This window comes from Rhinopithecus roxellana, chromosome 17 (genome assembly GCF_007565055.1).
Source record: "Rhinopithecus roxellana isolate Shanxi Qingling chromosome 17, ASM756505v1, whole genome shotgun sequence".
Classification (NCBI taxonomy): Eukaryota; Metazoa; Chordata; class Mammalia; order Primates; family Cercopithecidae; genus Rhinopithecus; species Rhinopithecus roxellana.
Genome location: NC_044565.1, coordinates 10284684 through 10298635, shown reverse-complemented (window position 1 = coordinate 10298635; position 13952 = coordinate 10284684). Strand labels below are relative to the sequence as shown.

The window sequence follows — 13952 nt, the reverse complement described above, 5'->3', positions numbered from 1 at the left end:
CCCTGAGCTCCAGAGACTCTATTCAAGAACCCTCCAGACATCTCCACTTGGGACATCCCACAAACACCTCAAAGTCAACATATTTCCTAAATGAACTAATCATCTTTGCCACCAAACTGAGCTTCCTCCTGTATCCCAGACCTCAGGGTATGAACATACCATCCACTCACTGACAGAAGTCCCTCCTCTGCCAAACCTCAGTGGCCACCAAATCCTTCTGCATTTGCTTCTCAATTTTTCATATTTGTCCTTTTCTCTCTATTCCCACCTCCATGCTCAAGACCAGCCTCTTATCATCTCTTGCCTTTCTGATGCTGGCCTTGCTCTCTTCAATCCATGCTCCATACTGTGGTCAGACTGAACATGAAATAACACTGCTTACAATCTTCTGACAACTCCCTATTGGCTACAGCAAGGGCAAGTGATGGAGGAGTGGCTCAAGATGGGCGTGGCCACACGGGCAGTCCAGGGCCAGGTCACATAGGGCCTTGTGGCCATGGTAAGAGGGCTGAACTCTATTCTAAGGGCAATGGGAAGTTAGTGACATCTGAGCTAAGACCTGAACAAGCTTCATGACAAACTCCAAACTCTTTAACATGGTCTGCAAGACACAACAAGATCTGATCCCTGTGTATGCCTCTCTGGCCTCGGTTTTCCTTTAGGGAGCCTACACTCCTGCAGGACCAAACTCCAATCACGCCATGTTCTCTTGCAAATATGACTTTGCATATGCTTTCCCATTTCCCGAAGCGCCTCCTCTCCTCACCCGACCAACGCCTACTCAATCCTCAATTCTGTTTAGATGTACCTCCTGTGTGAAGCCTTCCCAGATCCTGATACCTCTGAGCAGGATTAGCTAGTCCTCCTTTGTGCTTGGCTTGGTATTCTGGGTGAGACTCCATCACTGCACCTGTCATTGTGTTTCTCCAGCTAGAGGATGGAGCTCCTCCAGGGTAGAAAACAAACTGAAACCTAATGACCTGGCCAAATGAATAAAATACACAGTATATTACTAATTTCAGTTCTCTCTGAAACCTACATTTGTGAAAAATAAAAAATGAATCTTAAGACTGTATCTGGACCTCAATCTCCTCTATCAGAAGTAATCTATCTCAAAGGAAAGAAGGGGGGGGATCCTTCCACTTATGGTTACTGATTGGGGTGCTGATGTCTCAGCACAAGAACCCACACATTTAACAGATGACATTTACTATATACCACCCCAACTCCTCTCTGAATAGGCAGGATAAGAACAAACAGCATGAATCTGTAGATTTGTACAGTCACGCTCATCTCTCAGTCCCCACCTCCACCTAACTTGTGTGTGCTTCTTCACATCTGTTCAATCCCTGCTCTTCCCACACTCCAATGAATAAATGCCCTCCCCTGCTCTTCCAGGCCTGTGTCTAAATCCTTTCCCCCAGCAGGCCTAAGGTCCCACTTCTTCATTACTTCTCTAGCTCTGAATTCCTACCACACTGGTCAGGTGCCAAGTGGTTGAATGTGTATATTATCAGATACCTGTCTGCCCTGAGTAAGCCCTCGCTTAAAATATTTGGCCCAGATGGTCAAAATTTAGTTTGTGGGTTGTTTAACAAGTCTAAAATATGGTCCCTGCTATTTAATAGCTAAAAAGTTATTTTAATGAATATAAAAAGATAAATGTAGTTGATTTGTTACATGGCTGGGATTGAATGATTGTTAGAATTACATATATACATATATATATTTATAAATATATATATATATATATTTTTTGAGACAGAGTCTAGCTCTGTCACTCAGGCTGGAGTGCAGTGATGTGATCTCAGCTCACTGCAAGCTCCGCTTCCCGGGTTCACGCCATTCTCCTGTCTCAGCCTCCCAAGTAGCTGGGACTACAGGCGCCCGCCACCATGCCCGGCTAGTTTTTTGGTATTTTTAGTAGAGACGGGGTTTCACCTTGTTAGCCGGGATGGTCTTGATCTCCTGACCTCGTGATCCACCCACCTCGGCCTCCCAAAGTGCTGGGATTACAGGCATGAGCCCCCGCACCTGGCCAGAATTACTTATATTTTTTAAAAGTTAAAAACAATTACCTTAAAAAAACTGTTGCAGATGGAAAGGAAGGGCTCTGAGGTCAGACACTATTAGTTCATCTAAGAGCAGTCAGGACTCCAAGAAATTGACTCATGCAATTTAAACACATAAATTCTGGAATGCCAACAAATTAGATGTAATAGGAAATATACAGTTCCAATGACTGGAACAATAACATCTAATACCCAGGGTACTCTGTAACCCGTTCCCCATTCCAAGGCTTCTGGAAAGCCAGTTTAGTAATCAGAAGGCAGCTTCAGCATACAATGACAGTAAATGGTGGTGAAAGGTCCTAAGAGCTGTGCCATCCATGTTTCTGGGGCTTGGAGAGCCTGAGTAATTCACTACAGGGCAGTATTTCTTAAACTAATTCCACTGGAACTGAGCTGTGCCAGGTACCACCCACAGATGTGGAATAATTACTTTAAAAAATAATTCAAAGTTATATGTTTTTATTAAAGCCAGACACAGTATAACTTTCTCAGTGCTGTGATACCTGATCATAATATATATTTTTTTCCTTCCTGCTGGGGTGTTTTTTGTCTGTTTGTTTTGACAAATGTTTCAAGGTGTTCACAGGGGGTTCATAAGAGTGGTGGTGTTTGGCTCTCCACTGCTTCAGAGGCCTCCGCCTAGTGATCGGAACACCGCTGTCTAGAGAAAGCCTACTTTTTCAGTCAATCTCTTATGATATCATTATCTCAGACTTACTGCAATTTAGTTAGATCCCAGCTTAGCTGCTATCTTTCCTTTTGAGATGGTGGTCTCTCTCGTCACCCAGGCTGGAGTGCAGTGGTGCGATCTTGGCTCACAGCAACCTCTGCCTCCCAGGCTCAGGTGATCTTCTCACCTCAGCCTGCTGGGTAGCTGGTCCAGTATGTTTGACCTGCCCAATATATTGTTTGTTTGTTTGTTTATGAGATGGAGTCTAGCTGTCGCCCAGGCTGGAGTGCAGTGGCACAATCTCGGCTCACTGCAACCTCCGCTTCCTGGGTTTAAGTGACTCTCCTGCCTCAGCCTCTCAAGTAGCTGGGACTATAGGTGTGTGCCACCACGCCCAGCTAATTTTTGTATTTTTGGCAGAGACAGGGTTTTACCATGTTGCCCCGGCTGGTCTCAGACTCCTGAGTTCAAGTGATCCACCTGCCTTGGCCTCCCAAAGTGCTGGGATTACAGGCGTGAGCCACTGCGCCGGGCCACTGCAGTTATCTTTCTTTTCTTTTCTTTTTTTTTTTTTTGAGACAGAGTCTTGCTCTGTTGCCCAGGCTGGAGTGCAGTGGGGCAATCTCAGCTCACTGCAACCTCTGACTCCTGGGTTCAACTGATTCTCCAGCCTCTCAGCCTCCCGAGTAACGGGGACTACAGGCACGTGCCACCACACCTGACTAATTTTTGTATTTTTAGTAGAAACAGCGTTTCGCCATGTTGGCCAGGCTGGTCTCGAACTCCTGACCTCAGGTGATCTGCCCACCTCAGCCTCCCAAAGTGCTGGGATGACAGGCGTCAGCCACATCGCCCGGCCTATCTTTCAATATACTCTTAGTATTATGAATTTTGGAAGGTATCGGATCTTACAAGCAGCATCAAACCCTTCCCTTAGGACCTTGGCCACTGGTGTTCTCTGTTGTTATATTGCCACGACTTTCAAAAAGGTGGAAGGTACTTTCTTAAGAGTATATTACTTCAACATGTTGATTTTCATTAGCTCCATGATTCTCATTCCACAAGCTGGGCCAGAGAGTTCTGTTGTTATCACTCATCTTTTCCTAAGGCATGGTTTTTTCTCCCCACAAAATTTTCTATAAACTGACAATGCCTACCATAGCTATGTAATGCTAAAATCTACTAGTAAGATAGCATATGATGTAATACCCGAAATAACAGATCCCATTATTTTACGTCTAATACAGCTGTATTTCACAGGAGCCTATATTTATCACCTCTAGGCATTTTCATCTCCTGAACAAGATGAAAAACATCAGAAAAAAAAAAATCCAATTCTGAAATCTTTTACCAAAATCCAACAGTCAGAACATATAACAGAACATATAAAACTGTCTAATGTCTTTTTTAAAAAATCCTTCCAAAAAAAATTAAAGTCTTTATTTCAGATACTGTATTCAATGCTGCATTCATTTACTCACTCATTCATTCAATCAACAAATGTTTATGGAGTAGCTACTAAGTGGTAGGTACTATAACCGAAATGATGATCTAGGCTGAGAGCTTGCCCTCAAGTTATATTCCAACCCCAAGACTGAGTACCCAGAATCACACAGGCTCTAAGCTTAAAAGCATTCTAGGCAAAGTTAATACAAATCAGTCAGCAGGCTTAAAAAAAAATTAATAAATTTTACTCTGATGCCTTTTCTTCATGAAAAACTGTTTACGAAAAAAAAAGGCCAAAAAACTTCCTCACACCTTCCTATGATCCAAACTCATCTGTTCAGCCCAAAAGACTCTTACTGATCTGGCATCCCCTCCTCCCTGCCTTGCCTACCAGGTGATTCAGCTTTCCACTGCCACCTTCTCTGCGAAGCCTCCTTGAACTCTCTCCAGCTCCACTTCATCTCTAGGCAGAGTTAATTACTGCCTGCTCTGGTTTACCAAAGGATTACACTGTAATTATTTGTTCACTCATCACTCCCTCCAGCTAGACTGGGAGCTCACTTTTAAAGACAGAGACTGAACCTTTGCATCCTGAGTATGAGAACAGTGATAGATGGATGGAAGGAGGTGAGTCACAGTCACAGAGAACCCACTACACAGTATTTGATATAAATAGGCTATTTTTTCCCAAGGATTCTTTGCCCAACCATTTATACTCAAAATAAGTAAAAGACACATATTAGTGATGTGAAGTCACTAATTTTGAATGCTGGAGGAAACATGTTATTAGGGAAGCCCTCTACTGCTTTATGTTTAAGTCTCTTGATTGAAAAGTGCAAAAGAGTTTCCTCTTCTCTGGTTGGGTCTTTGAAAATCAAGTAAAAATGCTGAGATGACTCACTGACAGTGAGATTTCATACAGCAATCTTTTCTTCAATTTAGGCTTGTAATCGTAAGATAATCACAAGAAGATGATAATACACTGTAGGGATGAACAGTCTTAGAAGAGAGGCTAAGTGTTTTATGTTTTAGATTTTCAGGGGTTCTAGGTACCAAGCTTTTGACTTTCAATCACACATCTTATATAGCTTCGCAAGTCATGCCAGATGCCATTAGTTGCTACTTCACTGATCAATTTTCCTTACATGCCACTGTCTGCACCTTCAGGATCAGAATAACAGGACTTAGAGCAGAAGGAATACAAGAAAACCCCCTCTAAACATACCTAATTTTGGTTAGGACAGGGGTTCACCTTCCCTGTTCAGGTTTCCTGAATGGGTGCTCTCAATCTGATTTGCTTGAGGATGTTACCTGTGATTAGAGAAGATGCTCACTCTTGATTTAAAAAGCAGTTTAATGTATCCCTGTGTGGGTACCAATGCCTAACTTCTACATGGATATCACAGCACATGATTCAAGAATCTGGTCAGTACTGAGTACACTGGGTCAAGGCGGGGGTTAGGTGTCAGCAATATACAAAGATGAACAGCACACTGAGTGGTCAGAGCCCAAGGAAGGTGGTGAATGTGCAAACAAGCTCAGCAGAACTCAAGTGCTGCAGCAGTTGTGGGTACAAAATGTTATGTCAGCCCACAGAGGAGGCAGTGACTAATTCTGTCTAGGGAGAGTCATCAGGGTGTGTGGGGTGATGAAGAGTAGTGGGAGATGAAAGAAAAAAAGAGTCAGATTAGGTTCCCCCATTCCACTTCGCATCACCCTTTTCTGGGGCAACTGCATTTACTTCCAAGGCTTCAACAACTACCCCCCACCAGTCAACAACTTCCACATCTGAAACCTCAGCACCCATCTCCAGACTCTCTTGACTTCAGGCATATATTCCAATCTGTCTCAGAACGCCTCTATGTCTCACAGGAACCTCATACAAAACATATCACTCTACCCTCCCCAGACTGCCTCTTCCTTTATTCCCTTTATCCCCCATGAACCTCAGTGTCACCCTCCTCTACTCCTCCTTATCCCTCGCCTCTAAGTGGCCACCACATCCTGTCAATCCCACTTCCAAAATCTCTCTCATACCATCGCTTCTCTGTCTCTCCAGTTCTTCTATTCAGGCCTGCATCTTTCCTCCCTCCAATTACTCCAATAGCCACAAAACTAGCGCATAGACTCAACTCTGTTCCAATTCATCTATTCATTCATCCAACAAACTGGATGCAAGGCACTATGGGTACTGCAGCAAACAAAATATACAAAGAAAGTGCTTGTTTTATGGAGCTTTCTTTCTCATCCTACACAGTCTCCTTTTTAAAATTAATCTGGTCATGGCACACACTGGCTTCAGGTGTTCAACAGCCTCCCACTGCCAACAGGACAAACTAGCATGGTCCACAAGGCTCTTCGACATATGGCAAATCCCACCCTTCCAATCTCTTGTTCTGCCACGCTTTCACAGGTCCCTTCAATTCCAGGCACATCCAACTATTTCTCTTCCATTAAAACTGCATGTGTTAGTCAGGCGTGATGGCACATGCCTGTAGTCTCAGCTACTTGGGAGGCTGAGGCAGGAGAATCACTTGAACCTGGGAGGTGGAGGTTGCAGCGAGATGAGATCACACCACTGCACTCCAGCCTGGGTGACAGAATGAGACTCTGTCTCAAAAACATAAACAAAAACAAAACCAAAACCAAAAAAACTGCATGTGTTTCTTCAGGCTTCACCACCTTGGCACATGTTGCTTTCTATGCTTGAAACACTTTTTCCTCTTCTTCCTCTTGGGAATTCCTACCCCAGAGATTCTGGCTTTCCATGCCCAATCACGGATCTCACCACACAGTATGAAAATTATGTCGAGTCAGAGGGGCGCGGTGGCTCACGCCTGTAATCCCAGCACTTTGGGAGGCCAAGGCTGGCAGATCACAAGGTCAGGAGATCGAGACCATCCTGGCTAACGTGGTGAAACCCCGTCTCTACTAAAAAATACAAAAAATTAGCCGGGCGTGATGGTGGGCACCTGTAGTCCCAACTACTCAGGAGGCTTAGGCAGCAGAATGGCGTGAACCTGGAAGGCAGAGGTTGCAGTGAGCCGAGATCGTGCCACTGCACTCCAGCCTGGGCGACAGAGTGAGACTCTGGCTCAAAAAAAAAAAAAAAAAAGAAAGAAAAGAAAAGAAAATTATGTCGAGTCTGTTTCTCCCATTTGGTTGTGAGCTCCCTGAAGGACAGGAACTGTAACCTATTCACTGCTATGCTTAGCATGAGAGTGGAGTCTTAGTCCTCATTCAGTAAGCCTCTGTTGCATGGGAAAGCAAGAAAGCAGCAGAGAAATTTGAGAAGGTTAAGAAGCAAAGGTCAGGAAAATAGAGGGAGTTCAAACTTTATCTGATGACCTGTCCTAAGTTACTTTGTGATATACCCTGTTCTCTCTCTGGGCTTTGAGGACAGAGCTTCCTTCAGGGGTGTGTTTCTCAAAGTACAGTACAAAACATATTTAAATAATAACATCATCAGGCAAATAGCAGGACTCTCCTTTCCCATTCCTTTCAATGTTTCCGATTTGGCTGGAGAAAAACACGCAGCCATGGTGACTGGTCTCACTTTAAATTCATGACCACTAACTCAAAGTGGGTCCTAAATGGTACCCAGCAATTTAACATTTCCTTTGCTTATACACTAGAGTATTTCATGTCATGTCTCCACATTCACTCTTAGCTGATGACCTTTCCTCCTATTTCACGCTGAAAACAGACACAACCAGGCCGGGCGCGGTGGCTCACGCCTGTAATCCCAGCACTTTGGGAGGCCGAGATAGGCAGATCACGAGGTCAGGAGATTGAGACCATCTTGGCTAACATGGTAAAACTCCGTCTCTACTAAAAAAAAATACAAAAAATTAGCCGGGCGTGGTGGCGGGTGCCTGTAGTCCCAGCTACTCAGGAGGCTGAGGCAGGAGAATGGCGTGAACCCGGGAGGCAGAGCTTGCAGTGAGCCGAGATGGCACCACTACACTCCAGACTGGGAGAGAGCAAGACTCCGGCTCACAAAAAAAAAAAAAAAAAAAAAAAAAAAAAAAAAAAAACAAAACAGACACAACCAAAAGTCCTTCCCAAGTTCCCACTACACTCACTCAAGTTGGTGCTCATATATTTTGCCATCACTCCTGTTACTAGGGACGAACTGTGCTCCTAGCTAAGGCTAGGAGCCTTTCCCACTGGGCAATAGATCCTATTCTTTCTTGCTTAAAAATACTCCAGCAATTCTATCCTGTCCCGATTTACCAATTTTCCTCCTTTCTACTAGACCACTTCCGTCAACTCACAAACATACTCTGATTCTTCTTACAAAAAGAAAATTAAAAATGCTAAACTCTCATACCCTCTTCTAATTTCAGCTGCCACCCCATGACTTCCCTTTCTAAAAACTTCCAGTTATCTTAACCCACTCTCCTCACCTCCCATTCTCCTTGAACCTATACGGATTAGGCTTTCACTCCTAACACTCCTAAAACTGTTCGAGTTCACCAAAGACCTTCATTTACTTAAACAGTATAACACAGCTGATCATTCCCTCCCACTGAACACCTTCTTCACTTGGCTTCCAGAATAGGATTCTGTTTTTTCCTCCTGTGTCAGTGGGCATTCCTTCTCTGTCTCTGCTTATTCCTTCCCACCTCCCCAGTCTCATAATATTTGCATGCCCAGGGCTCAGTTCTTTCCATCAACACATAGTCTTCCAGCATTAAATACCACCTACATTTACAGCTCCAGTCCAGGAAGACCCTAATTCTGAACTTACATATCCAACTACCTATCCAACACCTCTACTTGGATATTAATAGGCATGTAAAAACCTAACATGCTTAAAAACCAAGGCTCACGCCTGTAATCCCAGCACTCTGGGAGACCAAGGCAGGAGGATCACTTGAGCCCAGGAGTTCAAGACCTGCCTGGGAAATACAGTGGGACCCCATCTTTACAAAAAATATAAAAAATCAGCCAGGCATAGTGGCAAACACCTGTGGTTCCAGCTACTCAAGAGGCTGCAGTGAGATGCAATCACATCGCTGTATTGTAGCCTGGGCAACAGAGCAAAACCCCACCAAGGGAGGGGAAGAGAGGGGAGGAAGAAGGAAAGGAGGAAATAAAATCAAGAGTCTATCTTTCAAGTACTCAAGTCAAAATAACTGGAGTCATCATTGGCCCCTCTCTTTATGTTACACTCTGCATTCAATCTGTCACCAAATCCAATTGGCCCTACCTTAAAATATAACTGGAACCCAATCATTTCTCACCACTTCCACTGTTAAATTTTACTTAAAATGTAACTCAATTTTTGTTAACGTATAACTAAGTATAACTAGAATCCAATCACATCTCACCATTTTCACAAAGGTCCAACATAACCATAATTATTGCAATACCACTTAACACCCTTTACTTTCAACATATCAGCCACAGTGATCTTTTTATAATCTAAGTAAAACTGTCGCTTGACTCCTCAAACCTTCCAATGGCTACCCATCTCAGTAAGATTAAAAACCTATGATAAGGCCTATAAAATCTGGCCAACCCTTGGGCTTCTGCCCTCATTTCCCTACCGTCCTTGCTCACTCAACTTCAGCCACATTAACTTCCCTCCTATTCCCCAAACACACTTTCCACCTCAGGGCCTTTCCAATTGCTTTTCACTGTGCTTAGAAGATTCTTCTCCCAGGTATCCACATGGTTTGCTCCCTCACCTTCTTCAGTTTTTTGCTCAGATGTCACCTTCTCAGTGAGGCCTTGCTTATTTAAAATGACAACTTTGGCCAGGTGCAGTGGCTCACGCCTATAATCCCAGCACTTTGGGAGGCCGAGGCAGGCGGATCATCTGAAGTCAGGAGTTCAAGACCAGCCTGGCCAACATGGTGAAACCCTGTCTCTAAAAATAAAACAAAAATTAGCTGGGTGTGGTGGCGGGTGCCTCTAATCCCAGCTACTCGGGTGGCTAAGGCAGGAGAATCGCTTGAATCAGAGAGGCTGAAGTTGCAGTGAGTCGAGATCAAGCCACTGCACTCCAGCCTGGGCAACAAGAGGACACTCCATCTCAAATAAAATAAAAGCTTCCCTCAATTCTTCATCCCTGATTTTTCTCCATCACACTCATTACTCTCTAACATATTGTTCACCTTGCTTAATTTGTGTTGTTTATTGTCTATCTCTCCCTACTTGAGTTCCATGAGAGCAGAGATTTTTATTTCTTCTATTCACAGCTGTATTCTCCAGGACAAGAACAGTGCTGGCATATGGAAGTGGCTCAAAAGGTGATTTGTTGAATGAATAAAAAAAAGAAATTCTCGGTTTGCTGCTAGAATGTCTTCAGTACTCAACACTTGCTAAGCCCCTTTTAGGGCTCAGTACCTTGGCAGGTAGAAGTATCAAGTCAGAATTTATTAATATTAAATTGAAATGCTTTGCCTTCATTTTGCTTTTTGACTACTTTTTATTCAAGATACTGGGTCTCATTCTCGTAACAAAATTATTTTTAATTTAATACATGTTCTTAAGTTAAAAAGTGAGGTTCTTCTAAGAAAAACCTTAAGAAATTATCATGCAACTAGCACAGGCACAAAAACTGTGAATGTGGTATTTGACCGACTTAAGTTTAGGAACTCTCTTAGAATAGGGTTGCCAGATAAAATACAGGACACAGTTAAATATGAACTTTCAACGAGTGATTTCGTTGTTGTTTTGGTGTAAGGATGCCCCAAATATTGCACTGGACACACACTAAAAATAATTCGTTATCTTAAATTCTACTTTAACTGGATATTATTTTAAATTTTTGCTAAATATGGCAACCCTATCTAGGAGAATAAACTGCACCCGCTTGTCGCTTCAATTTCGATCTATTACAAACAGCTAATAAAATTCTTGTCCTAGCCACTAACTGCGTGGCTTTTATGCCCCAACAAATGTGTCTCTGTGGGTGGGTAATGAGGCCCGATACTCTAAAAATCAAGGAGGCAAAGATCCACAGTGCACTTTGCGAGGGGAAAGGCCCTCCTCGCAGCCCAGAGAGGCCGGCCGCATCAGACGCGGGCCATTCCGAGCCCAGCTCCTTTCCCAGCCTCTGTCACCTGCATGGCGGAGGCCAAGGCTTGGCAGTCGCTTTCCGGCCCTTACCAATGTTGCCTTCGATGGAGAGCCTTCGGGGCCCGCGCCCCGCGTGCAGGCCCCTGGAGAAGGGAACGCCCTCGAGTAGGCGCTGGGCCATGGAACTGAAGGGTGCTCGAAGCCGACTTAGAAAGAGGCAGCCCGCGGCCATCCCACCCACGATTCGCACAGCGATGACTTCCGCGGAGAGCACTTCCGCCCTAGGTACCGCCGCTCACTCGCTCCAGCGCTCCGCTGACGTAAGGCGATCGTCAGGCAGGAAGTGGGTGGGGTTGAACATGCGACGGGGTGCGCCCAAGAGACCGCTGTGCTCTCGCGATGTTTGTAAAGAAGCGTTGCGAGAAGGAAGGGTTTTACAAGGGTGCAGAATTTGCTAGTAACAGGAGTTGCGGTGCTGAGTGGCTCCTCAGTTTTTGTTCATTGGATAAATAACATTTTAGGAGACATAACTCCACAATCCAACCACCTCATTTTTGTATAACTTTAAAATAAATTTTATAACTGAAGACAAATTAAAAATAGAAACTAATTTTTTTTTTTTTTTTTTTTTTTTTTTGAGGCAGAGTCTCGCTCTGTCGCCCAGGCTGGAGTGCAGTGGCCGGATCTCAGCTCACTGCAAGCTCCGCCTCCCGGGTTTACGCCATTCTCTTGCCTCAGCCTCCCGAGTAGCTGGGACTACAGGCGCCCGCCACTTCGCCCGGCTAGTTTTTGTATTTTTAGTAGAGACGGGGTTTCACCGTGTTAGCCAGGATGGTCTCGATCTCCTGACCTCGTGATCCGCCCGTCTCGGCCTCCCAAAGTGCTGGGATTACAGGCTTGAGCCACCGCGCCCGGCCAGAAACTAATTTTAAGAGGGGTTTTTTCCCCCGCCAGGTGCTTGTTGTCTGGTATTTAATACTGGAAGAAAATGGAAGTTTTAAAGTAGGAAAATGACTCAATCTGATGATTTACACAAATTTAACTTTTTCCTCTTCCCTGTAATTCCCTGCATAATGCTGGCATATTATTGACTAAATTAACAAATTAGATAATCAGTTACACCCCATCTCTTAGTTTGTGTCTTGAGTAAATAAATAAATGTTCGGTCAATCGATTCGCATTATAGCCAAAAATCCCTTCAGGATAAGGTGGTGGTGGCTCAGGTATGTGACTGGAAATCGTTTAAACCTGGTAAGTTGGGTTCTGTGCACGTAAGCAATGGCGGGTAGAGACTTGCCGGTGTAGAAATCCTGAGTCCTGCTGTCGGTGAAGTGTGCTGTACAGAAGGGCAGGGACCTAAGCTGCTGCCACAGGTGAGGCCGGACTGCCACACCCCGTCGTCATAACAACCTCAGAACTAATGATTTACGAAATGTTGTCAAATGGTGCTTCTAGTTCCAGTCGCTTGAATCACCAGAGTCAAAACCAGGAGTCAACAGGCCAAACCGGCCTTCAGGCAGAATTCAGGTGTGGTAGGTTTTAGAAGACAAGGATCTGATGGCAAGGGGGCTGGAGAAGGACCGGTGCTGGGATACCTAAGCTGTTCCCATAGAAAGCACAGGACCTTTTTCTTATGTTGATGTGTATATAGGATGGCTGAGGTCATGTTTATATATTAAGAACATTATTATTATTATTATTATTTTTTTTTTTTTTTTGAGACGGAGTCTCGCTCTGTCGCCCAGGCTGGAGTGCAGTGGCCGGATCTCAGCTCACTGCAAGCTCCGCCTCCTGGGTTTACGCCATTCTCCTGCCTCAGCCTCCCGAGTAGCTGGGACTACAGGCGCCCGCCACCTCGCCCGGCTAGTTTTTTTGTATTTTTTAGTAGAGACGGGGTTTCACCGTGTTAGCCAGGATAGTCTTGATCTCCTGACCTCATGATCCGCCCGTCTTGGCCTCCCAAAGTGCTGGGATTACAGGCTTGAGCCACCGCGCACGGCCAAGAACATTATTTTTTTAATACACCGAATTTTGTTAGGATAACCAGGGTGGGGCGTTAATGGCTACTGGAGCGGCTAAAGTCCTACCCATTCCCATCTCCACTCCAGCAGCCACTTCAGTAAAAAAAAAAAAAAAAAAAAAAAAAAAAAAAAAAAAAAATACTGCTTACATTTCTTTACTTATGTAAACTCAGACTTGGAAATATTCATCCTAAAAAGCTTGAGAGGCTCTCTGCCTCGCCAGCATCTTGCTGCCTCAGGGGCATTGTGAAAGTTAAATGAGTAAATTGTCTGCAGGCAGGCATTAATCTCCTAAAAGTTACCAGGCAGGAAAATAGGGTCTGGAGACAGGGAACCTAAGGCCCATTCAGGTTGACTTCCTAGAACTAAATCAAAAGGAAAATCCCAGCTTTCCAGCCCAAGTAACAAAAGGACCGGAAGCTAATCCCTTTGCAACCCCGGCTTTTCTGGGTGGCAGATGAAAAATTGAAAGTACCTCTGATTGGTGTCCTCAGGCAATCAATCAGGCTGGTGGCAGGCCAACTCTTTAGTTGCATAGGGTAAAACTTCGTAACTTCACTTCAGCCTCTGATTGGTCCCCTCAGAGACCAGTTAGACTGATCGCTGGCCACTACTTCATTTACATAGGGTGTACACCAAGTAACCAATGGGAAACCTCTAAGAGGTATTTAAACGCCAGAAAATTCTGTAATTGCTGCTTGCTTGGACCCC

General features: G+C 44.5%; 1 protein-coding gene across 4 annotated transcripts in view; it reads right to left on the bottom strand.

The window, feature by feature from the left end:
- DGUOK (deoxyguanosine kinase) overlaps positions 1–11531 on the bottom strand; it is a 33107-nt gene extending 21576 nt beyond the window's left edge. For 3 of the 4 annotated variants that reach the window (XM_010381727.2, XM_010381729.2, XM_030921337.1), the window contains exon 1: positions 11311–11531. In XM_010381727.2, coding sequence (XP_010380029.1) covers positions 11311–11452 — 142 coding nt within the window. In that variant the 5' untranslated portion in view covers positions 11453–11531. The remainder of the gene's footprint in view (positions 1–11310) is intronic. The other variant, XM_030921338.1, reaches the window with a different exon arrangement.
- Between the last annotated feature and the right edge of the window lie 2421 nt (positions 11532–13952).